The sequence below is a fragment of the Phaenicophaeus curvirostris genome, chromosome 28 (genome assembly GCF_032191515.1).
Source record: "Phaenicophaeus curvirostris isolate KB17595 chromosome 28, BPBGC_Pcur_1.0, whole genome shotgun sequence".
NCBI lineage: Eukaryota > Metazoa > Chordata > Aves > Cuculiformes > Cuculidae > Phaenicophaeus > Phaenicophaeus curvirostris.
In genome coordinates this window covers 4,599,606-4,624,922 of record NC_091419.1, presented here as the reverse complement: position 1 = coordinate 4,624,922, position 25,317 = coordinate 4,599,606, and the positions used below count along the sequence as shown (strand labels likewise).

The 25,317-nt window shown below is 50.0% G+C and overlaps 2 protein-coding genes across 3 annotated transcripts; one reads left to right on the top strand and one right to left on the bottom strand.

Moving 5' to 3' along the window:
- The first annotated feature begins 2,585 nt into the window (after positions 1-2,585).
- Positions 2,586-9,533, top strand: UBXN6 (UBX domain protein 6). 2 transcript variants are annotated; one of them, XR_011339218.1, is made up of 11 exons: positions 2,586-2,683; positions 2,781-2,920; positions 4,015-4,076; positions 4,266-4,397; positions 4,835-4,932; positions 5,295-5,370; positions 5,457-5,541; positions 5,773-5,992; positions 6,087-6,212; positions 6,811-6,956; positions 7,444-7,581. XR_011339218.1 is itself a non-coding variant. In XM_069878146.1 (11 exons), exons 1-11 carry the CDS (start codon positions 2,601-2,603, stop codon positions 7,570-7,572), a joined length of 1,302 nt encoding a protein of 433 aa, XP_069734247.1. In that variant the 5' UTR covers positions 2,586-2,600; the 3' UTR covers positions 7,573-9,533. The 2 variants fall into 2 exon arrangements, 1 of the variants encoding a protein (XP_069734247.1); XM_069878146.1 differs by having other exon boundaries at positions 6,082-6,212; positions 7,444-9,533.
- Positions 9,184-24,311, bottom strand: CHAF1A (chromatin assembly factor 1 subunit A). Its single transcript, XM_069878007.1, has 15 exons — positions 24,157-24,311; positions 23,857-23,907; positions 22,479-23,299; positions 20,276-20,332; positions 17,591-17,832; positions 16,940-17,000; positions 16,348-16,416; positions 15,725-15,945; positions 15,036-15,204; positions 14,748-14,828; positions 14,575-14,664; positions 14,089-14,350; positions 13,028-13,515; positions 10,730-10,820; positions 9,184-9,316 (listed from the first exon to the last, which is right to left on the bottom strand). Exons 2-15 carry the CDS (start codon positions 23,903-23,905, stop codon positions 9,219-9,221), a joined length of 2,799 nt encoding a protein of 932 aa, XP_069734108.1. The 5' UTR covers positions 23,906-23,907; positions 24,157-24,311; the 3' UTR covers positions 9,184-9,218.
- Positions 24,312-25,317: the final 1,006 nt, after the last annotated feature.

Below are 25,317 nucleotides of genomic sequence, written 5' to 3'. Positions count from 1 at the left end.
GTGGGATGGGGGAGAGAGGAGAGGGAATGAGGGAGAGGGGAGATAGTGTGGGGGGAGATGAGTGACAGAAGGAGAGGAGAGGGGAGGCAGGATGTGGGGAGAGGAGTTGTGGAGAGAGGGAAGGGTGCAGGATGGGGGAGAGGGAAGGGTGCGGGATGGGGGAGATGTGGGGAGAGGGGAGGCTGCAGGGAGAGGGGCTGCAGGGTGTGGGGAGAAGGGTGTGGGATGCAGAGAGCAGCTGCAGGATGGGGGGAGAGGGGATGTGGGATGGCGTGATGCAGAGAGAGGGGAGGCTGTGGGATGGGATGCAGGGAGAGGGGATGCAAGGAGAAGGGATGCGGGGATGCTGGGAGAGGGGAGGCTGCAGAATGGGGACATGCAGGATGCTGGGAGAGGGGAGGCTGCAGGGAGAGGGGAGGCTGTGGGACATGAGTCAGGGTCTGTAAGGAGGGACCAGGCCCCGTCCCTGTAGCTGAGGAGGGTTCGGGGATGTGACAGGGCCACCGGCGAGAGCCCCCTGGGTTAGGCCTACTCGCCAACCTTTGCTTTTAAACCCTGAGCTCAACTCAGCTCAGCCAGAGGAAAACAGAGCCAGGAGTCAAACCTGGCTTTAGCCCAGTCTGGCTTCTCTGCATGGCCATGGAAATGTGAACGGTTCACATGGGCTCCCAGCCCAAAGCAAGAGTGGCCGGGGGAGCAGGCCGAGCTCCCAGCACCCCGCAAGAGCTGGGAGAGAGCGAAACACAAACCGCTCAGAGGAGAAATCATTTCCAGGGCAATTGCAGCCAGGGGGGAGGTGAGAAGGGATGAGCTCGATGGTTATAAAAGTCTTTTCCAATCTAAACGACTCTATGACTATGAACCGCAGGCAGCGTCTGGTGCGATGCTGCAGCGTGAGGATGCACACAGGGCTTTGGGGATGAGGGTGAAATCTCTGGGCTTTGCCAGAGGGAATTTGTGAAGTAAGGAGTGCCAGGGAGCCAGCAGCTGCTGTGAGGATCTGCAAGTGTCCGTGTCGCCCTGCGAGCGAGCACTTACTTATCTTGGGCTATGCTGTATCCCAGCCTATACCAGCTCCTGGGCTGTGCTGTATCCCAGGCTGTGCCACCTCCTAGGCTGTGCTGTATCCCAGGCTGTGCCACCTCCTAGGCTGTGCTGTATCCCAGGCTGTGCTCCCTTTCTGGTTCCACCAGGCCCGGGTTGGCTCTGGCACAACCCAGACATCCCTGTGCCCGTCTCGGGCAGCCCATGACCCCTGTGGCATCACCAGTCCCGCATCCCCCTCTGTGTCACACTCGGGGTGGCCCCAGTCCTGGTCTAAGTGTGCTCAGCCTAAGTAATAGAATCACAGAATCATAGAAGAGTTTGGGTTGGAAAGGACCTCAAAGCCCATCCAGTTCCACCCCTGCCATGGGCAGGGACACCTCCCACTGCATCAGGGGCTCGAAGCCCCATCCAACCTGGCCTTGAACCCCTCCAGGGATGGGGCAGCCACCACTGCTCTGAGCAGCCTGGGCCAGGGAGGTTCTTCTCCCTCTGTACTCAGCACTGGGGAGACCGCTCCTCGAATCCTGGGGTCAGTTCTGGGCCCCTCACCACAAGAAGGATGTTGAGGCTCTGGAGTGAGCCCAGAGAAAAGCAACAAAGCTGGTGAGGGGGCTGGAGAAGAAGAGGAGGGGCTGAAAGAGCTGGGGGTGTTTAGCCTGGAGAAGAGGAGGCTGAGGGGAGACCTCGTTGCTCTCTCCAACTCCCTGAAAGGAGGTTGTGGAGAGGAGGGAGCTGGGCTCTTCTCCCAAGGGACAGGGGACAGGACGAGAGGGAATGGCCTCAAGCTCTGCCAGGGGAGGGTCAGGCTGGATATTAGGAAAGGATTTTTCACAGAAAGGGTCATCGGTCCCTGGCAGAGGCTGCCCAGGGAGGGGGTTGAGTCCCCTTCCCTGGAGGGGTTTAAGGGACGGGTGGACGAGGTGCTGAGGGACATGGGTTAGTGATGGGAATGGTTGGACTCGATGATCCGGTGGGTCTCTTCCAACCTGGTTATTCTATGATTCTATGATTCATAGGGAAGAAATTCTCCCTTATGTCTAAATCTGCCCCTCTCCAGTTTATCCCCATTGTCCCTCGTCCTGTCACTCCAAGCCTTTGTGAACAGCCCCTCCCCAGCTTTCCTGCAGCCCCTTCAGGTGCTGGAAGCTGCTCTAAGGTCTCCTGGGAGCCTTCTCTTCTCCAGGCTGAACAACCCCAACTCTCTCAGCCTGGCCTCACACAGGAGGTTCTCCAGCCCTCACATCGTCCTTGTAGCCTCCTCTGGGCCTGTTCCAACAGCTCCATCTCCTCCTTATGTTGAGGATCCCAGAACTGGACACAACCCTCCAGCTGAGGCCTCCCCAGAGAGGAACAGAGGGGACAATCCCCTCCCTCCCTGCTGGCCGCGCTGCTCTGGACGCAGCCGAGGACACGGTTGGTTCCTGGGCTCTGAGCTCACCTTGCCGGCCCCCATGTCCCCTCACACCCCGCCTCCTCCCCTCTTTCCCCGCTCTCGCGGTTCCCTCTCCCCGCCCCGGGGGTTCCGCCCCTTCCGCCGGGCCGGGGCCGCCGCCATGCGCAAGTTCTTCCAGGAGCTCAAGGCCGACCTCAAGTTCAAGTCCGCGGGGCCGGGGCAGAAGCTGTCGGAGCCGTCCCGGTACGGTGTGTGTGTGTGTGCGCTGAGGGGGCACCGGCTCCTCGGCCCCCCCCCCCCCCCGTATCCCCCCGCTCCCGAGCTCCGTGTCCCCCCGCAGGGTCCCCAGGGAGCAGCCGAAGGCCGAGGCGGCGCCGCGGCCCCGCCGGGGCCCCACGGACGAGGCGCAGATGGCGGCGGCGGCGGCGCTGGCCAGGATGGAGCTGAGGGGCAAGGGCCGAACGGCGGCCGGGACCCGGGGTAGGAGCGGGGCCGCTTCTCGGTTCTCCAGGTTGGGCTTGGTTATGGCCTCAAGCTCCGCCAGGGGAGGGTCAGGCTGGACATTAGGAAAAAATTCTTCACAGAAAGGGTCACTGGGCACTAGCAGAGGCTGCCCAGGGAGGGGGTTGAGTCCCCTTCCCTGGAGGGGTTTAAGGGACGGGTGGACGAGGTGCTGAGGGACATGGGTTAGTGATTGGTGGGAATGGTTGGACTCGATGATCCAGTGGGTCTCTTCCAACCTGGTGATTCTATGATGCTATGATTGGTTCCCCGGGCTGGGCTCAGGGCCGTTTCTCAGTTCTCCAGGTTGGGCTCAGGTCCGTTTCTTGGTTCTCCAGGCTATGCTTGGCTCGGGTCCGTTTCTTGGTTCTCCTGTCTGGGCTCGGGTCCGTTTCTTGGTTCTCCTGGCTGGGCTCAGGGATGTTTCTTGGTTCTCCTGGCTGGGCTCAGGTCCATTTCTCAGTTCTCCAGGCCAGGCTCAGGTCCGTTTCTCGGTTCTCCGGGCTGGGCTCGGGTCCATTTCTAGGTTCCCCAGGCCGGGTTTGGATCTGTTTCTGGGTTTCCCAGGCCAGGCTCGGATCCGTTCCTCAGTTCGCCAGCCCAGGCTCTGATCCGTTTCTCGGTTCCCCGGGCCGGGCTCAGATCCGTTTCTCGGTTCCCCGGGCCGGGCTCGGATCCATTTCTCGGTTCCCCGGGCCGGGCTCGGATCCGTTTCTCGGTTCCCCGGGCCGGGCTCGGATCCGTTTCTCGGTTCCCCGGGCCGGGCTCGGATCCGTTTCTCGGTTCCCCGGGCCGGGCTCGGATCCGTTCCTCAGTTCGCCAGCCCAGGCTCTGATCCGTTTCTCGGCTCCCGGGGCCGGGCTCGGATCCGTTTCTCGGCTCCCCGGGCCGGGCTCGGATCCGTTTCTCGGTTCCCCGGGCCGGGCTCGGATCCGTTTCTCGGTTCCCCGGGCCGGGCTCGGATCCGTTTCTCGGTTCCCCAGGCCGGGCTCGGATCCATTTCTTGGTTCCCCGGGCTGGGCATGGTCCGAAACCCTCCAAGATGCGCCGTAACCCGGGTTTGTCTCTCACAGTGAGGAAAGAGCTGGTGGCCGAGGCAGCTGCAAGCGAGAAAGGGCTCTCCGTGGAGGAAGAGGTATGAGATGCTGCTGTTCTTGATCCATGCCCCAATGTTCTTCATCTGTGCCCAACCATTCCTGATCCCTGCTGTCCCCCATCCCTGCCGTGCAGTGGTTCCAAGCATCAGTGCAGATGTGCCGGGGTGTTGAAAACCAACCTCCAACCTTCTTGCAGTCAGTTCGGTGCCTGGTTTTGTCTCCCGCAGGACCTTCCCGGCCCAGGTGAGGACAGGGCATCTGCCCTCTCCGTTTCAGGAGTCTACTTCATTTGCCCACTCACCGGAGCGGTGGTAAGGAAGGACCAGAAGGAAAAGCACCTCAGAGAAGCCATCGAGTCGGTAAGTGCCACAACTCTAGCTGCAGGGCTTCCCTTCCTCCTGTTTAACTCATTTTATAGGCTGGGGCCCCTCGAGTGCTGCGACAGCAGCCTCTGTGCGCTCACAGCCCAGAAACCAACCGTGTCCTGGGCTTCATCAAAAACAGCGTGGCCAGCAGGGCAAGGGAGGGGATTCTGCCCCTCTATTCCTCTCTTGGGAGACCTCAGCTGGAGGATTGTGTCCAGTTCTGGAATCCTCAACACAAGAAGGAGATGGAGCTGCTGGAATGGCCTTTTTTCCCACTTCTACTCCTCCTCGTCTCTCCCCGATTCCGCTGCAGGGGGAACAAGCGCAGTGCCAAGCTGCTGATGGGGGGTTTAAAGCACAATAGATCCACACATCTCTTTGTGCAGCTTACCCTCAGCTCTCCCCTGGCTAGCTTCTTTCCTTCTCCCCAGTATTTCTCCATTGACCCGGTGGCTGCTTCCATCATGGAGATTCACACCTTCAACAAGGACCGAGAGAAAGTCCGAGCAGGTGTGGAGACGACAGCCAAGTGAGTGGGTTGCGGTTGCAAGACTGAGCGCGCGGGTAGTTCGTCCCTTCCCTGCGAGGCCAGCAGGCAAGTGGATTTTCTTGCTGTGCTCCGAAGAAAACCAAAATGGAACATTTGAACCATCTTGAGTGTCAGTTGAAATCAGGTCGGCGTTTCAGAGATGGTGGGCAAGTCCAGGAGATTGGGACCTGAGATCTGCCACCCCCATCTTCTTTCTGGCATGGTCGTGAAACACAGATTATTTTACTCGGTTTTTCAGCTCTTTTATATCCATGAGAAATTCTGTGAGGTCTCTCAGGCAGTGCGTTTCTTACACTTTGGGGTAGCGTGTCCTGAAGTGCTTGCTTTGATTCCTCCTGCAGATACTTGGATAACATCTATCTCCATCCAGAGGAGGAGAAGTACCGGAAAATCAAACTGCAGAACAAAGTGTTTCAGGTTAGATCAGGACGCCTGCAGGTGCACTGCCTAGGAGAGTCCTTGCCTGGAGCAGACTACATTTAAATTCTTTCCTTTTCTTCCAGGAAAGGATAAGCTGCCTGGAAGGAATACACAGATTTTTCCAGGCTATCGGGTTTGAGACAAAAACACTACCTGTTCCAGGACAAGGCAAGGAATCTAAGCATATTAAAGTGGTGGTGGGACATCCCAGGGGAGGCTTATGAGGCAGCTTGGGTTGCTGAGAGCATTCCATGGGCTGCAGCAAAGGCTGCAGCAGAAACAGCCGCTCACCCTGTTTCCCTGCTAGGACATGACATTTCCTGGAGATCTTTGTCCTTCTGTGTTGTATGTTACTCATGTAAACAACCAGAAACTCCAAGCCTGTCCTTCTGGTTGCAGAGACCACAGAGGAGTACTACGTACTGAAGGAAGAAATGCTGACCAGGTTGGAAGACCTCAGGGACTACAAAGAGCAGCTTTTAATCTCCGAGCCTGTGAGAGCACAGCTGGATCGCCAGCTCTCTGTGTTTAAACCATCACCTGAAGCTGCTCGGTTTGAGCTGCCAGATGACTTTTACAGCCTCACTGCAGAAGAGATCAAACGAGAGCAACGGCTCCGGTGAGCAGGCTGAGGAGCAGGGGGGCAAGTGATGCCAACCGGGAGCCTCAGACCACTCCTCCAGGCTAAAAGCTGCTGTCTTTTTAAAGGACAGAGGCAGTGGAGAAGGCTTCGATGCTGAGGACAAGAGCCATGCGAGAGAAAGAGGAGCAAAGGGAAATGCGGAAGTACAATTACACTCTGCTACGAGTCCGTTTTCCCGATGGATACATTCTCCAAGGTAAAGAGATTCTTTACCCTTTCTTTGTACTTACTTCTAGCACAAGAGCTTGAATAATTAGACTTGAGGTACGCTGAACGCAGCTGGTAGGACAAAGCGGCAAAAAGCAGAGCAGGGTAAAGTTTCTCCAAGAACTCTCCCCATCTCCGAGCCCTTCACCTGCCTCCCCTGCACAGGATTAGGACTTTAAGCCAGAGCTGAGTGGAAAGGAAAGAATCTCAAGGTACTCTTAATTAAAATGTGCTCTTCCCAGGCTCCTGTGAGCAAGCTGGACTCATTAGCTTCATTTGTTACAGGCACCAGCATGAGGTTGCCAGTGTAAATCCTCTTCCTATCTTGTAGCAGAACTATGGAAATTATTTCAGGCTTTCCCATCTCTTTGTCACAGGCTGGCAGGGGCTTCGAACAATTGGAGTAATACTTTTCTTTGGAGATTCTGCTTTTGTACTTCTCAGCTGAATTAGGCTGTTTCTGTGTCACTGAAGTAGTCGATAAAGTTGGCATCAGTACGCGAGCCACACGAAACCTACCACAAAAGGTTAGATTTTGGTAAATGCCAGAGACTCTCTCAATCTCTCGCCTCGTTTTCTCATGGCAGGGACTTTTTATGCACGAGAACCAGTCTCTGCGCTCTACACCTTTGTGAGAGAAGCGCTCCGAGATGACTGGTTGCCCTTTGAGCTCTTGGGACCCGGAGGTGTCAAACTGACTGATGAGAACTTGGCCTTCAATGAATGTGGGCTGGTGAGTAAAAAGCGAGCCCGTGCCTTCCACAGGGGCCTTGAGGTTGTCAGAGTCACCTACTGCTCATAACTGCGAGGAACTTAATGTCTTCTGCTTTCAGTGCCAGCAGCTGTATTGTGGCCCCTTTTTAAGCTCAAGCAAACAACTCTCTGCTTGAATGTTTCTAACTCAAGGCTAGAAAGGCTGGAGGGGATGGCAAGGACCTACCTCCTGTCACAAATGAAGGCTGCAGGAGGTGCCAGCAGCCCTGTCACAGGGTTAGCATCCACACTGGGAAAAAGGGGGAAGGCAGCAGCTGTGAGGCAAGCGCAGCTCTGGCACGAGGCTTCCAACAGAAAGCCTCAAGGTGTGCAGAAGGCCACACTCATCCTTCCTAGTTAAGGGTGCTCTTGCTAAGCTTTTTCCAGGTCTGCGAGCATATGCAGCACGTCAAGAGCTCAAAGTCTAGCACCGCTATAGATTGGTAACGCAGCCTTTTCTGCCCCAGGTGCCCGCAGCTCTCCTGACTCTCGCCTGGGATGCGGCAGTCATGGCAGATGTTCAGGCGGCAGGAGAGGAGCAGCCAGCAAGCCCTCTGAAACCCGAACTTCTCTCCAACATCCAGACACTGTCATGAAATAAAGGGGAGTGGGTTCAGTGCTGGTGGTTCTAGACTGTTCCCTCCTTTTCCTATAGGGGCTGGTGGAGCTCCCAGCTACGTGACCTCAGAAATGACTTTGGTTGAGTGGGAGCCTCGTTCTGCCACGTCACACCAACCTTGCAGTCACCTCCACAACTCCAGTAGCTGTACACTAGGGCAGCCTTGCCCCATAAGACACTATAGGACTGCTCTGTCTGGCTTTAAAAGAAGCTCTAGCAGTGACTGCTTGAGGCGGGTCCAAGGCAAGGGTGAAGCACCATTCTCCTCCATTGCAAGAGGGATTAGGTGCAAGCACTGGGCTGGGTTACCAATTGCCTGAGCCTGGAGATCAGGCTGGGCTTAGAACTGGGCTTTTCCTTTTGCTTCTGTGTGCACTGTAACTCCTCTTGGAGAGAGTATATTTAGGTAAAACTATGCTCAGTCTGATTAAATGGAATTTTTAAAGACATGGTTCTGCTCGAAGTGATAGGAAGCGCTGTACCTTGATGGGTTTGAAATGCAGACAAGCTCCAGTCAGCACTGGGTCTGGCACTGGTGTTACTGGTGCAGCTGTGGCATTACCCCCCTTTTCACAGGGGACAGACAGGAGACAGATGACAGGCAGTAGCTACTGCTGCCTACGAGGGAGACAAAGCTTTATACAGTCAGGATTTCAGGGAACTAATCCATCAAATCACAAGCCATGTAAAATTAAAAGGCCCAGGAAGTTTGTTCAATGAACAAGTTTGATGCTCACTTAGTCCTTTAAAGTTGTTGCCTAATGAAAAGCTGAGAATGGGGCTCTTTATCAGGGAGTGCAGGGATAAGACAAGGGGGGGTGGTTTTAAGCTGAAAGAAGATTCAGATGAGATATTGGGAAGAAATGTTTTCCTGTGAAGGTGGGGAGGGCCAAGTTGCTTGGAAAAGCTATGGCTGCCCCATCCCTGGAGATGCTGAAGACCAGGTTGATGGGGCTTGGAGCAACCTGGTCCAGTGGGAAGTGTCTTTGCCCCTGGCAGGGGCATGGAATTGGATAGACGTTGAGGTCCCTTCTGACCCAAACCATCCTGTGATTCTATGGTTCTGTAGGGCAGAAAAAAAAAGCTTTCACCTGTACAGCAATGTGTACAGGAGACCAATAATTTCTTCCCAGTCTATCCCAAAAAGAGGAGAAACCCATGGTACTTTTCTTTTCCAAAGGTAAAGCCCTGCTGCTGTTCTCTGTAGCAAGTAAGACCACAAACAGGATGATACAGATAGTATAAATTCAAATATAATTGTACATCATTTATACCCAAGGCCGTGCTATACAACATTATGAACAGAGTAATTCCCCCAGTGGCATCACAGTAAGCTTATTTCAAAATCCCTCCACTAGTTTAAAGATAATTTAGATACCTTCCATTGCAAAGAAGTATCAAAATTTCAATAATGCTTTATTAATGACAGATTAATATGCAGTATTTAAGCTAAAAACTAGAACTAAAAATTAAGCTTCCATCCAGTCTGAAGCAGAACAAAGTGCTGTCTTCTCTTTACAAGAAATATGGAATACTTTCAAGTATCTTCTTCAAAGATACACAAGGTTTAAAACTGTCTAACTCATTCTACATACATACAGAGAAGTTAGTAGGTGTTTAATCTCAAACTGTGTTAGATGGGCTGACCGTGCTGGAGTTCTGGTGTGCGGTTCCTGTGTCGCTGCGTTCTGAGGCTGTTTCAGGAACTGCCAGTGTAGAATCTGCAAAGAAGAAAGTGCATTGGCTTGGGGTTTTTGTTTGTTCGTTTGGTTTATTTAAATATAATTAATCTAGTAGAATTTGACTACTACGTGTTTTATCCGTCTTCGCTTATCTGCCTGTACCTGCTGCAAGTCTCCTTTTCAGTACTGCTTAAAAACTGGTTTTACTGTTGGATTAATGTCAATCCAGAATAAAAAATCACTTCAGTCATAAAAAGGATCTTGATAATCTTTTCAGTGCTTTAGACTTGGGGTGACAAACACAGCTGCCTGTGTGTCCACAAAGCTCCCAAACACCATTCCTGCCCTTGGAACAAGAGGTTACAAACCTGAAGCCGGGATTTCACCTCACCGGAGTCTTGTAATAGGAAAAAAGCTGCTTAATGCAAAACTTCTCGTCAAGCAGCTGTTGGGGATGGCAAAAGGAGGAATGTAGCACCAGTAGAGACAGAAAGAGACCCCAAATATGCCCAGAACAAGTCGAACACTCCCTAAAATTCAAGGCTTTGGGAATACATGAGCCCTTATCAATCCATTAGAGTAGCCGCTCAACACAAAAATCCCACTTTCCTTAATTCCAGTTGTGCCTGTAGCATTGTGGAAGAGCTGTATTGCGAGAGCAGTAAGAAAGGGCTCAGAAGTTTGGAAAGCAGTATAGAGAAGCTGAATGCACGTCATGCAGTTGGTGTCAAGTCCTTGATCTGTATGATCAAGCACGTATAGTTAAAACCTCACTGAGATAAAAGGAGCCAGTCTGCCTATTCATCCCAGTTTCTGAATCCAGAGCCTGAAAGGATAGACTATAGCAGCAAAGCTTTGAAAGCTCTTCTTCAAGGGACAACTAGGACGCAAATGTAAGCAACTGCTTAGATTCTAGAGAAGTGTTGATCAGAGCCCTCCCCTGTCAAACACCTGAGAGCTCAGACATTATCCAATGGTTATTCTCGTCAGACAATTCAGTGAGCACCTAAAACTTCAAGAAGGCAGCAGAGCGGAGTTACAGTCCAATCCTCACCAGTCCCAGAAGGCCTCTGGACACAAGCACACGCGTACCAGACACCAGCCCGGCTCTGCAACATTCACCAGTAGCGAGTGGATCTGATCCTGGCCCCAGTGTTCACCTCTGTTGCCAGAAAAAACGGTAACGCTGGCAGCCAAACACCAGTCACAAGCACTCTGAACTCCTTAGCCAACTGGAGGGAGCAGGGGAGAAAAGTTATGAGCAGGCTAGAGAAGACCAGAAAGAGCAAAGAAGCATTTGGAATAAAACAGAAAAAGCAGAGCTGTAGCTACAATAAAACACCTAGAGAAAAGCACAAGGCTTGGTGAAAGACAGGCCATTCCCTCTCCATTGCACCTTCTCTTTGGGAGCAAGTGGCTGCCAAGAGACTTGCAGTTGATTTATGTTCCCACCTTTACACGGCTGTATGTCCACAATCATGCAGTCATCATCTTCATCTTCCTCAGTGTCTGCCTGAAATCCATCCAGCTCCGCAGCTTCAGCCTTAAGGGAGAAAACACAGGTAGCAGCTGTGTGAGAACAAGCTGAGGGTGCTAACACGTGAGACAGAACAGAGGACTACAGCGGGTGCTTCTCACGGAGCAATGTTCGATCAGTTCAGCATATTTGTAGGGAAGAAAAACAAGCAACCCCAGCTTCGACAGACTAACTTGGGATAAAAGGCCTCATCTGCAATGGTATGTACGGGAGGAAGCATGCCAAGCTTCTGCTCCAAGATGTTTCACTGTTACACAACCTGATGAGCAGCCCTACGCGTCAAAAAATCAGTTCAAGCCTTAACTGAAATCCAACTCAGTTTTGTTAGGTTTTTGGAAGGGAAATCTATCATCCCCCTCACCCCCATCCTCAATTATTTTGGATGCTTTCTACCTTCTGAAGATGGAAAATTACTTTTGCTTGTCAAGTTTGAAGCATTTTCTCCCCCTGACTCTTCCTCACCTTTGCCAGTTAGCTTCTGTTTAGGGAGGGGTGACAGTTCATCTCTTGGTGACCCTATTTTCTGCTATGGGAACAGCTCAAACTACTCATTTTGAATCAAGAAAATGAACACAAGGAGTGATACAAACTGCAGTTGCCCTGCACTGAACAGCTGTGAGAGTTTTTTGGGTTGTCTTTTTTCCCGCAACTGGAACTGCGGAATGAAAATCTCAAATCTAGAACCTGGTCCCCACCTCTACAAGCTGTTCGAAGAGAAGAAATTTTAAATTTACATCTTTCATTGAAGTCACAGTTTTCACATTAAGTATTCCCCCCCATGCAGGTGCAGGCACTGTCCACTTCAATGCAGGGTTCTTCACAGCTTTTTAAGAGCATCTTCATTTACAGGAGTCCTGGCATGAGCTCAAGGCAGTGTAACATGTGCCAGGGGTGGAGAACCTGGCAGCCCTCACCTACCAATCATCCCCAGGTTCTCCTCAAGCTCCAGCGTTGCTCGACAGGAAGGATGGGATCTCAGTATCCAAGTGGTGCTGATTTAGACGTCAGGCATGAAAGGCTTTCAGGATTCTGACACCTCTTCTCTGAGCCACACGGCACTGCACCTCACAAGGGCAGCTTTAAGATGCTTTTGAGAGCTTTAAAGACTGCAGGCTGGTGATACAGTCCTACTGAAAGCCTTTGTTTTGCTATTTCTGCTCGAGCAGTCAGTTATAAGCAGAATTTCCAGCGGGTGCCAAGCAGAGATTTTTATCTCTGCCTTTATTTAGTGTGCAAGAAAAACCCAAGCAGATGGGAGTCTGGGGGCTGAACAGCTTCTCACAAGTCTCTGATCCCCATCAATACTTGAATGTAGAGCTTTTTCAGTAGAAAAGCCAAAGAAGGCAAGAACAAAGTGGAAAAGAGAAGCATAAAAAGCCTTGTCTGGGGCTTCTTTCCTCACCTCCTAGTCCACAGGGGATAAGGAATAAATCCACTGATAGTACAGACCCTGTCCTGCCCACAGGTTTGGAGGCAAACAGTGGATAACACCAAGTTTTGGGACCTAAAGCCTCCTTGTCTGGAATGCATGACAGAGCATTGCATAGCTAAAGCACCGACCACATGTTTTCAAGTCCTCCTTTTGGATGATTAAGCTCTTAAAGCTACTTGTTACCCTGAAATGTAGAAGCAAACAGCACAACAAAGCTCAGGGCTGCAGTAGCAACTACTCCTAATCCACCCCATTTTGTTTCTATGAGTTATTATATTCTTAAAACAGCTCTTGAAATTCAGCTTTGCATATGATCATATGAGCCAGAGACTCTACAGACTGTTACGGGTTGAGCTGCAGCACTTAGGAACCACAATTAATCAGTACACATGCAATTGATGTAAGTCCCCAGCTAAGGGTGTGCATCTACACACACAAAAACCTGCACACAAATTATGTACAGCTGTAAAACCAAGGCCGAGCAGACATTCAAACTATTCACAGCTTGGATGCAATCACTGCCAAATACCAGAAAATGGAAGAACAGCAGGAGAGCAACATTTCAAATGGAACAGGCAACGCAAGCTGGGGAGACAAAAGAAACCCATCTCTTTAGAGTCCTTCCCCCACTAAAAGGGGCTTTTTGTATGAAGATCTAAGGCTTAATATTTTGACTCTGCTGATGGCAGATCTGGGAGGCATGCCAGGACACTCGCCTGCTGAAGACACATGGCTGCGTATTTTCATAGTTCTTCACTGGAGAAAGAGCACAGGAACTTACCTGTTCAGCATCCCGAGGCCTCTTCATGAATTTGGTGATGGACATGCTTCCGGTGGGCTTCCTCTTGACCGGCATGGGGGTGGTCTGCAAGACGGTCACACCTGGCACGCTGCCACCCTCCTCCTTCCCCGAGGAAGGGACTTGCGTGACGTAATTCCACTGACAAGGGACAGGGAGATGCTCCTGATCAAAACTCTTCAGCACCTCCGAGTGGACGTACCAGCACATCCGATATTCGGGTCTCTTCTCGTACACAGAGTTCTCCGAAATGATTCGCTTTAGCCTGGCTTTGGAAGGGACGCCACTGTCCTCGCCAACAGGCGTCTGGGGCCGGGAGGTGTTGGGGCTCACGGGGCTTGTGTCGCTACAGTTGGCAGCCGCACCCACGTCACCAAACAGTCCTTGCCGGCAGCACTCTTGGAATTCCTGGATGATCACTTTGCTCCCATTCACGTTGCCATGCAGCAGCGGCAGAAGCTGGCCAAGGACTGCGGAGAAAAAGGACGTGCAAAAGTTGTGGGGAAGAACTGTTTAAAGGTCAAGAAAAGCCACTCTGACATAACCTATCAACACGCATGCTCCAGGGAAACAACAAATAGGGTGGGATTAATTTTACACGTAGGATTGCGACAGGAGCTAAATTTGACATAGAAAAGTCACCCCCAGTAACAGTGACTCCCTGAAGTGAAAGCTTCAACCCTCTTCTAGCCTTTATGTACGTTATTCGTATCCTTGTATGAATCAGGTACTGAACTAGTCGCACAAATTACAGGTCAATGAGCTCGATCACCTCCCATAAGCAGGTCTTAAATTGGAGTCTACTGAAGTTCTTTTGGCTCTAGATAATCTCAGAAATAAAGCCAGAGTTTGAGAGTATAACCAAGGCCATATTGGATGCAATGGCAGAAACTCCTTTCCATGAACTCTCAGAGAGATACTTTGGATTTCAGATTTGTCATAAACAGCTCATTCAGAGTTTGACACTCGACACAAAAACCTGTTCTCTCCAAAACGGAGCACAACAGTGCACAAGTACAACTATTTCGCCCTTCAGGTCTTACTTTGCTGATCTTTTGCTCTTTTTTTACTACACTTCTCGATCTGCTGCTCTTCTTCTGCAACAGGCGAATCCAGGATGCATGCTGTGAACTGCTGGAGAACCTTTAGGTCCGAACTTGTGCTGCTGTCATTTTCTGTGCCTTCCCAGACGCAGCCAATTTTCACAGACTGTAGAACATGCAACCTCTTCCCCTTGGCCATCAGCTCATCCCATTCCTTTGCTTTCAGCTTTTGACGAACCTTCTGATTCTCTGGATCGCACTCCTAAAGCCACAGGTGAGAAAGAACTCTATATATCCATTTCAGGGAAAACAAAAGCTTTTAAACTCAGCTTTTTACTGTTCCCTGAGCTACAGACGTCTGCTCCTGAACTGTGCAGATCTGAGTTACAGCCCTGGCAAGACTACACGCTTTCTTCACCTGCCAATATTTACTACACAATTTACTTGAAACAGAGACAGGAACCCAGTGACATCCAGTTCACTTACTTCTGTTACTCCTTCATCTTCAGATAGGTACCCATGGGGTACAAAAAACCCATCATCATCATCTTCATCCTCTCCCTCCTCTTCATCATCCTAAAAATAAACTGTGTATTAGAAATTACACTGACAAGTGCAATTGGTTCAGAAAGCTCTTTTTCAGCACATGGAATCCTTACCCCCTCACTGTGGGAGAGACTTTCTCCAGGTTCTTCTTCTTCCCATTCTTCATCGCTATCTACCTCATAGTCCAGTAGTTTCTAGAAGAAACACCAACATGCCATTTCTGTAAATAATTTGAGCACACAACAACAGACCCCATACAGCGTTTCAAAGCTCAGCAGCCAGAGGGAACATGCAAGTGGATCAGAAATCCCAGGGAAGAGGTGAACTTGGCCAACTACATAGTCACTTCAAGAGCACAAAGAAAGCAAATAATCCAATGACACTGCCTGTGAAGTGCTTACACTGTCCTTTGACCAAGGATTCCTGGGCCGGATCACAGTGGTTCTCTTGTTCCACGTGCCCCAATATGCAGGACGGTGATTCTCACAAAACTGCAGAAGTTTCATTCGACCGAACTTCTCCCTTTCTGGAACAGCATCTGTTTTGCAGTTATCCACTACCACCACGTCACTGTTAAAAGATGACACCATCTTCAGTATTTACAGAAAACGCCACTGCTGCTCAGGAAAACAATCTCGTGGAACACTTCTGTTCAGCCACAATTCTAACTCAGAGCCTGAGTCCATCAGAAGTTGCTCCCAAAGTGTGAGCAAGAACAAGCGTTCCAGATAAGCCATCTCCCTCCCTAACTACAACCCTACAGCAGCTCCAGTTTAGCTACTGGTAAGTTTACTGTTTAAAACTATCAAAGACAATCACCACTAACTGCCACTGGTGTTTGGTGTTGAAGGCAGCTGCTCAAAGTGCAAGATTTCCTGCAGGGAAGGATTTGAGAAGCATTGTACGGAAGGAAGGAAATACACATCACAATTTAATGCTCTCCACAGAAATGATTCTCACACAAAATAAGCATTCAAAGAAAAGCTTCATCTTCCCACCATCTCCAACGTTAGACTAAGACTACCTCAAAACCATCCTGCAGTTCACTGTATAAAAAAATATGAAGAACCCCCACAAAACACAGACTAACCTGTTTACTGTGTCGGCACTGCTACTGACAAAAGTAGGTCCAGTTTTACGTGGTTTACGACACTTAAGATCCCTCAAGTAAGAAATATTGCTATTCTGTGTGCGCAGGAGCTTATCCAGCTGTTCCAAGTCTGGATCCAGGGCGATACGAGAGAGGGGAGCTAAGACCATGTTCTCCTTAATTTCAAAAGGAGCAAACTTCCCACAAGAGCCAGCAAGAATCTGAAATATGAAGTGAGGATCATTAGGGTCTGAACATCTGAGAAACTGCACTTCCAACATATTTGTGACGCAGAACAAATCTCAATAGCAAGTGCTGAGGTTTGAGTGAAGATTTAGGTTAAGCCCTTTCTATCCGAGACTCTAACAGATCTTCAAGGGAGTCTCGATCTTTACAGCCAACGCAGCAGATTTTTTAATAAAGAAACTACAAATTTGATTTGTAGCCTCCACTCTGTCACAGACTTGTTTTAAATCTTTTACACTCTTGAAATTAAGAAGTGAGAAATACTACTGATTTGCCCAGCTAAGAGGCTCTAAAGGACAGATCAGAAGGAAATCGGTGTCTTTGTTATAAGACAACTAATGAAAGACAATCACCACACAAGAATAGCGATACCTCACCTTTGGGGCTTGTGGAGTCTTTGGTTTCTGGAAGAACCTCGTAATTTCTGCTTTCTGTGCATTAATACGCTGGAATCAGAAAGAAAATGCAAATCGTAAACACAAAGGTAGGGCAAGGCCTTATAATTCAAGGTGAGCTCATGCACAACCCAGTTTCAAATCTACTGAGGTGTATAAAGTTCAGTCATTTATCAGCTCCTGCAACAGAACAAAACCCACAGCTACGCAGATACCAGCATCATTGCTAAGGCGAAGCAGAGACTTCGCCCACAGGCATTGAAGAAAACAAGTGCAGAAAAGACTTTAGCAGGTAAAAGCAAAGACATTAGCATGTACAAAAGCAACAGCTGAGAAACCTGCATGACGCAGCCGGTGGAGCAGCAGCACCAGATCAGATTAGACAGGCTGCATCTCAAATGGATGTTCTCACTCTAAGTAGCACCGAGACAGGGTACACTGCCAGGAGAACCACAGTGGCTGCAAAAGCCCTGCGGGGAACAGCACCACAGCTGTCAGCAGGGTGCCAGGAAGGCCAGGAGCATCACTTCACCCCAGCAGAAGAATTTAGAGAGAAGCTAGATAAAGCATTTACCTTTTCCTCCTCTCTTAACCGCTTCTCCTCCTCTTTCTTTCTCTTCTCCTCAAGTTTTGCCCTTTAAAACAAAGTCCATTTTAATGTCACGAATCATGAAGTATTTACTTGCACTGAGGAAGAGGTGAGAAGCCCCAGGCCTTCACTATGACCCCATCCTGCTAGGCAAGAAGATAATCTGTAATTCAGTCAAGACCATACTTGGTTAAGCATACAGAAGACTTTTCATTTCTTCTAGAGCAAATATCGATCTGCTGAAGCCGTAAAGCAGCTAGACTGCTTCAAGCTTCCATCAATTCCAAGAAAGGGAATTTATGCTATTATCAAGTTACAAGCAACTTCCTCAACAGACAGGGCACCCAGTGCCAGCAAACTGCATGAGTCCAAGCACGACTGGTCATGAAAGGAACGCTCACTGGAGCACGACAGCTCTTTTCAGCTATTTCAAATCAGAAACCCAGGTCACCCTGCAAGCCACTGAGACCAGGGTGTGGTTTAAGGAATCAGTCATGCATTCAGAATACACCTTGTGACGGAGAGGCACGAGCTGTTTGACCAGTGTCACCTCCAGGAGGGACAGCTGAGATAAGCATGGAAAGGTGCTCACATCCTTATACATTCCCCAGGACCTGTGGAAACGAAGCAACTTACTCTAAAGCTTCCTGCTTCTCCTTGCGTTTCTCCTCCTTCACTCTCAGCTTCTCAGCTTTTTCTTTTTCTTCTTTTTCTTTCTTTTCTCGCCTTTCTTTCTCTTTCAACTCTTTCTCTTCTTCTTTCTTCTTCTTTGCCTCCTCCTTAGCACGCTCTTTGGCAGCTTTTGCTTCTTCTTTCAGCCGGCCCTTTTCCTCCCTTTCTGCTTGCAGCTTCTGCAGCTTGTCTGCCCGCTCCTGATCCTGGTTCAGAAACAAGCCATTAAGCAAGTTCTCTCTCTGCACACAGCAACAGCTATTGGCATAAAAACTCAAGTGAAATAAGGACTTTATTTCTTCAGCTGAGCTACCAGGTCAAATCCTTGCACTCACCCAGTGCCTGAGCTGAAGGATCATTTCCAGCTGACACAGGACACAAGGTTGTTAACCACAGCTACCTGCTGCCTCAGCGCCTGAGCTGCCTCACGCTGGCTCTCTGAAGGCATCATTTGTTCTTTTCTGCAAATCCAGGCAGTTCCATTTTCTAAGCAGCAAGGAAAGCTTTGTATTCTACCTGCTTCACATCTGAGTCATCTTCATTGTCAATGTAGCATTGTGGAAAATTACACGGGAGGTTTTATACATTATTTTTAAATTTAAGTTAAGATTCTAGATTGTTTCCAAAATACTTTCACTGGGAATACACACCTCACGAGCTCAGCTTTCACAACATAGGGCTACCACAGCTTAAGTTTGAAAGGTGAATTTGACCTGATTTTGCATTATAGATCCATAAGGATTTTGGGATCATAGAATCGTAGAATAGTTTGGGTTGGAAGGGACCTTAAAGACCATCCAGTTCCAACTCCCCTGCCATGGGCAGGGACACCTCCCACTGGATCAGGCTGCCCAAGGCCCATCCAACCCGGCCTTGAACCCCTCCAGGGATGGGGCAGCCACAACTTCCCTGGGCAACCTGTTCCAGGGCCTCCCCAATCTCATAGAGAAGAAATTCTTCCTAATGTCTAGCCTAAATCTGCCCCTCTCCAGTTTATATCTGTTGAGCCTCATCCTGTCACCACAAGCCTTCATGAACAGCCCCTCCTCAGCTTTCTTGTAGCCCCTTTCAGGTACTGGAAGGTCGCTATAGGATCTCCTCGATCTCCTGATGTTTTTCACTATCTCAGGCAGTAACACGAGTCACCACGCTTTGGATTGCGCAGCTGCTTTATAAGACCTAGAGCTCGCAATGAAGTTGTCGCTGTGTTAGTCCACGTTAGACAATCAGGCAGCACCAGGCTCTCCAAGCTTATTTAAGGGGCAACTTGGGAACAACGGGGGAACGATTACATTGAAAGTGCTGCTGCTCACAGCGCTTCCTCCCAACGCAACCAAAATCCTCAAGGCTGCCTGAAAAAATGACAAATTGGAGACCGAGCTTCTCTTTGCTGCAGATACTGGTGACTTCATCAAGAATCCAGGTCATATCTCCGCTCATACACAGGTACCCTTCAGTGTATTTTTTCAGTTTCCTTTTATTTATTTCAAATCTCTTGGAAACATTGGGATTTACTGAACCTGGTACAGGGCACAAATAACTGCGGAAGGCGGCCAACAGACTAAACTGTGTCAATGGTAAAAAAAACAATCTTGTCAGAGCTGAGTCACAGTCAGCAGTGAAAATCTACCAGGTAGTCTGGGAAACGATGTGAAGTAAATGGCAGGAATGGAGGGGGGGGGGGTTTATTTAATTTTTAGCATAATAAAGCTTCCATTCTAATCTCTCCCTCACATTACTGCTATTTTTAACACATATTTAGAATGGAAGAACACAACAGATTGCATTTCTATATGGGGCACTGTAAAAAGCAAGCGTCTTGAGAGCAGGCTCAACCACACAGAGCTGACAAAACACACCACAGCCCCCCCAGCTTGATAAACCAGTTACTAAGAAGCACAATAACAATTCACAAGCACAGGTCTTCCCAAGTGCAGCTAAATAACACCCAGTTTTTCAGCAGGCGAAGCCCACTCATACAGAACTCCCTGCGATCCATCAGCCCCTTTTAAATTCAGCATTTGATGCCTGAAAGCAGCCCGGACAGCAAAATTATGGCACTGCCATTTTGTTGGGGAACAGAGTCTGCTGGCAGGTGGCGTTTGAGCAAATAGGGACTGGCACTCGAGCCTTTCCAGCAGCAACAGCCAGCAGTTCGTGTCTTTCAGCGAGCCCTAAGCACCGGGCCCATCTCCCTGATGTATTAACGAAGAGCAGACCCCCATTTTGCTGTTAAAAGGGGGAGGGTAAGAACAACGAAACAGGAGCCAGCCCTAAACAGAAGGCTCTGGGAGGTTTCACTTGTATTTGTCCACTTTAGCTGCTCCTGCCCTCTCAGGAAGGGCTTGGAAAAAGCCCTCAAAAGCAATTTGACAAGCAGTCAGTGACATTTGCAGGTTCTTAATCTCTTACCCAAGTGCACAGAAAAGCAGCGCAGGCCACACATGCTTCATTACATATGCATTAAGAAGCTCTGGACGGAGCTAAGTATTTTAATTGCATGCATTAAGGTTCTTCCACGTTCATCAACAAGGAGCACCATGAAGGGAAATGTTCCAAGTGGACTAAGATGAAACTCAAAGGGCTTTGCTTACTATTGAATGCAAAAGCACAGCAGGTTAACTTTCTAGGTCAGTGAAAATGCCTTACTCTTTGCAATCTCAGCTTCTCCTTCTCCGCTGAACTTCTGTGGCATTTCTGAGATACCTGGAATAACAAAAGGCAAGTTTTAGAGATCCACACCATTCCCATTCCACAAGGCACCAGAACTATTACAAGAAGAGTAGCAAGCTTCATCTGAACAATACTCGCATTGTTCTTGTGGATCAGTATATTCAGCTTACACATCCCTTCAGTACAGGACACTGAAGAACAGCGCAAGCAGATCTTGGCTCACAGATTTACATTTCAACCTGAACATGCCTAACATTTCAGTTGACATTAAACCCTGGGGTTATCAAGTTCTGCACGAACAAATCTTTACAGTTCTATTCAGTTCTAAAGCAGCATTTATGAGGGAATATCACAGGTAGAAGGCAGAGCTGCTCCAAACCAGGAGAGCACAAGGAAGAACATCACAGCAGAGCCACTTCCTTCAAGTTCAATTCTTTTATTTCTTTTCCAACCTACCACCTACTCTTCCTATAATACTGAACTGTAACTTTCTGAACACAGGGGCTATTAGAAGAAACATTCAAATATGGCTAATCACAGCCCTCTTGCTCTTCCACCCATGTCAGGGCATCAACGCCAAGTTTCCAACAGGTCACACTTTGCACTTCTTAAAGTTATTTATGGTGGGGAAAGACATTTTCTGTTTAAGAACACTTGTTCATACTGGTCAAAGGCTGATTTTGTCAGTATTTCAGCATATTACAGCTGGGTATCTTGTTCCCCTCACCCTCTTCCCCCTCCTGCCATTTGCGGTAAAGTACCCTGAGATTAATAAGCCAGTACAGACCGATTGCTTTATTTTCTGTATTCACAGATATTTCAGCTTACACAGCGTAAAGCTACATCAGGAGATTCTGTATTTATCTGACACAAAATAAGAGTTCTTCCAACCGGGAGCTTTAGTTTATCAGAGCTGTAGGAAAACAAACACGCCAGGACAGCCACACAGGTCGAGGTATGGGCTTCAAGTCCTGACAAGCAGCACATGAGCTGTTCCTACCTCACTTCACGCCACAGGAAACCAATAACTTGTTTGCATTATCATGTGACACCAGGAGTCAAATACTCTTTTTTTTTTGTTTGCTCTGTAATACTGGAAACACTTCATACCTGCCTGAACTTATGTATTTATTTTAAAGACAAATATTGCAAGTTTCAACACAACAAGAATCAATCATTTTTCTCGATGAGCAGGTAGTAAAGACATAGAAGACCTGTCACACCACGAGCTCCAAGCCCCAGCTGACTCATCCATGCCTCCTCCAGGCCAGTGAAGTTTTTATTTATCTGTGGGACAGTTTCTCTTTAAACCACTGGGGATAATTGATTAAAATCTTTCTCAAAAGCGCCTAAGTTGGAAGGCTGCCACCCACTTCACCCTTATTTACCTGACCCATAAACTCATTTCTCCACCTCTGGCAGCACAACATCAACCCATCCCTTGCCCCTTTCCTCCTTTTCCCCTCTAAAAATGTAGCTGAGCAATAAAGCGTGAGGCCCCCAACTCCTAAGTCCCCCACAATATCTGTTCACTCTTCAACCACTGGAGTCACACAAACCTTTCAGCCACCTGCACAGACACCGCTGTCCTTAGGAGCTTCCCCTTCAATACAGCACCACAAAACACGGTGTTTTAGTGTCTCTTGCTGGAGCTAGGGTACTAAACCTTTTTCTGTGCCACAGCTACAGGAATTCAGAGTTGGAAAAGTGACTGCACTGACTGGTACTAGGGTAATGATCTCTTGCAGTAGTCACAGCAGCTTCATCAATGATCAAATAGAAGTTGTAAAACATCATCTAATGGACCAAACCGCTTGTGGACACTGTCCTTACGCCAGCTACCAAGACACTAAATCCCAAGACACATAGTTCTTGGATAGTTCATAAAAAAAACCCAACCAAAACATAAAATGAACCTGTAACAGAGCTTAAAGTTACATTCACACGATGCAAATACACCCGCAGCTCCAAACTAGGCAAAGCTTATATCCTTTAGCTATAGGAGGATTCAAAAGGGCAATAATTCAGTTAAGTTATTAATAAGCCAACACCACCTTCGCACAGTTCTCACGATCACTGTGATTATGCTGTTCATCCTTTTCACTTACGAGTGCAGGAAACCAGCCTATCCGCAATGCAATAACTTTAAAAACATAAAAAAAGCCAAGAAGAGACCAACCTTCCTAACAGGCGTTGATACAGCTGAAGGACTAGGGTTCCTCTTTGTTTCTGCAGCAGGTTGTGACTCGGGAGAGCTCATGGAGCGAGAGCTTAGCGGGGAGTTGGTAAGCCCAGAGTCTCCTTCATGAGAAGATTCCATGGTCTCATTTTCTGACATACAGCTTCCATCCAGAGCAGTGACTTGGGGAGATTTTGCAGTCATAATATCCTCCAGAAGCACCACAGGCATCTTCCCCTCAAATATTACATCCTTCAGTTCACTCTGGTTTAGCTTTGCGTTTCCCATCTTGTTACGCTCCCTTAACCCAGAAGGTGACTGGATTCCATCTACCAAACCTTCATGATTATTTACTACAGCTTCATATGGCACAGTCTCCATCGAATCATCCATTTGGCTGCTCTGACTGGAATTCAGGCAGCCCAACTGGTTTGTCTCTTTTCCTAATGTGCCATTAGCTATAGCTATGGATGAAGATGCTTTTGAATCAAAATCAGTATCATCTACAGCATCAGCGAGTCTATGCTCAGAGCCCTTTGTCAGGTCAATAACAATGACAGGTTCATTTGTGTTACTTTTTGTGCTTTTCTGTATAAAATGGTCTAACGGACCCTTTCTGTTAAGAAGTTTTGGAGTAAAAGTCACCTCTGAATCCAACTGGCAGTCATTCTCCACATCATCCAAGGACGCATGCGATACATCGAGGGAGGAATCCTTACTTGGACCAAAACCGCTTTGTGAGCTCTTTATTTTTTTGACTTCTGAATCCGCATCACATTTATCCTTTGGTACTGGATTCAAACGTTTGAACGGCAACCGAGCTGAAATGACAGCATTTAAATATTTTAGTCACATCATACTAATTAGTGGGGTGAGGGGAAAAGGGGAATATACATATCAATACCTGAAGGGGCTACAAGAAAGCTGGGAAGAGACTGTTTACAAAGGTTTGGAGTGATAGGACGTGAGGCAACGGGGATAAACTGGAGGGGGCAGATTTCAGCTAGACATAAGGAAGAATTTCTTCACCATGAGGGCGGTGAGGCCCTGGAACAGGCTGCCCAGGGAAATTGTGGCTCCCTCATCCCTGGAGGTGTTCAAGGCCAGGTTGGATGGGGCTGGGAGCCCCTGATCCAGGAGAAGGTGTCCCTGCCCACTGCAGGGGGGTTGGAACTGGGTAGGCTTTAGGGTCTCTTCCAACACAAAGTATGCAATGGTTCTAAAGAATATGAAGGTATTTTATTAGGAATTTAAACAGAACAGCCACTTTGGGTGCTTTACTACGGCAATAAGGCCAACAAATCTCACAGGACCAGGCCTGCCACCTTCCCAGCGCGACAAAGCCGCTGTGGGGGAGACACTCCCTCTGCAGCCTTACCTTGGACGAGCTTCCGCGCAGGAAGAGCCGCTTTGTCCCTGCACTCCATGGCTGCGAGGGAAAAACACAATCAATCATCACTCCTGAGGCCTTCCCACTAGCCGGACTGCACGAAGACGCCGCGCAGGCCCCCAACCTCCGTGGGGCTGAGGGAAACCGAGCACCCACCGGTCACGACGACCAGGCCGCGGGGCGGGAGGGGGCCGCCGCGGGGCCGCCTTTGTTACGGGGGAGGCCCCCCACACCCCGCAAGCGCTGCAGGGAACCCCCAGGGCTCGGTTAGGCCCGCCTCGGCCCTACCTGCGGCGGCTCCCGCCGCTCCTCCGGGGGCGGCGAAGCGGGCCCCGAGCAGGCCCGGCCCGTCCGGTCCCGCTCGTATTTGGCGGGAGCCGGGGCGCCCCCGCGCCGCGCCGCGCTGATAGGCGGAGCGCGCCCCACGTGACCCGCCCCACGTGACGCGACTCGCCCCGCCCCTCCCCGTCTCTCCCCTCCCCGCCGTCGGCCCGAAGGCGCCGATTGGATAGCCGGGCGGGTCCTTACGCCTCGACGCTCCAGGCTCGCCGAGGCACCGGGCAGAGGGGGGCGGAGCCGCCTCACCGCACTGCGCGGCGCCGTTGAAGGGCCCCGAGCCAGGGCGCGAAATGGCGGCGGCGGCGCCGGCGGCGGCCAATGAGGGAGGTGCGGCGGCTGCGGCGCGCGCGCGCGCGCGCTGCTGCCGCGAGGCACTCTGGGATTCGTAGTTTGGATGTGGCGCCCGCGGCCATTGAGGGACTGCGGGTGCGACGCACGCGGGGTGCGCTGCTGCTGCTGCCGCGACGCACTCTGGGAGTTGTAGTTCGGCGGCAGAGCCGGGGGCCAATAAGGGACTGCAGTTGAGGTGCGCAGGCGCAGCTGCCGCGAGGAACTCTGGGAATTGTAGTTCGCCGTTTGGCCTGGGGTTTACGGGCGTCTCCGGTGCTCTGGCAGGTGCCCCATACGCCCGCCTCTCGCCCTTTCCCCGTCTGGCTCCCCGTCTGACAGTCTCCGGGCCCCACTGTCGCGACAGAATCGTTCTGTCGGGTCCTGCACTTGGGGCACAACAACCCTGAGCAGCTCCAGACTAGGCGAAGTCTGGCTGGAAACTGCCTGGAGGAGAAGGACCTGGGGGTGTTGGTTGAACAGGAGCCAGCAGTGGCCCAGGTGGCCAAGAAGGCCAATGGCATCTTGGCTTGGATCAGACACGGCGTGGCCAGCAGGGCCAGGGAGGTTCTTCTCCCTCTGGACTCGGCCCTGGGGAGACCGCTCCTCGAATCCTGGGGTCAGTTCTGGGCCCCTCACCACAAGAAGGATGTTGAGGCTCTGGAGCGAGTCCAGAGAAGAGCAACGAAGCTGGTGAGGGGGCTGGAGAAGAAGAGGAGCGGCTGAGAGAGCTGGGGGTGTTTAGCCTGGAGAAGAGGAGGCTGAGGGGAGACCTCATTGCTC

Bases quoted from the DNA above. Each gene is read 5' to 3' on its own strand.
- UBXN6 (XM_069878146.1), top strand. From the start codon at position 2,601: ATGCGCAAGTTCTTCCAGGAGCTCAAGGCCGACCTCAAGTTCAAGTCC. The intron at 4,933-5,294 runs GTGAGTGGGTTG...TTCCTCCTGCAG, and splicing joins GGTGTGGAGACGACAGCCAA to ATACTTGGATAACATCTATC. The intron at 6,213-6,810 runs GTAAAGAGATTC...TTCTCATGGCAG, and splicing joins CGATGGATACATTCTCCAAG to GGACTTTTTATGCACGAGAA.
- CHAF1A (XM_069878007.1), bottom strand. From the start codon at position 23,905: ATGGAGTGCAGGGACAAAGCGGCTCTTCCTGCGCGGAAGCTCGTCCAA. The intron at 17,001-17,590 runs GTAAGTTGCTTC...TTTGTTTTAAAG, and splicing joins GAGAAGCAGGAAGCTTTAGA to GGCAAAACTTGAGGAGAAGA. The intron at 14,829-15,035 runs GTAAGCACTTCA...TGTTTCTTCTAG, and splicing joins ATCCTTGGTCAAAGGACAGT to AAACTACTGGACTATGAGGT.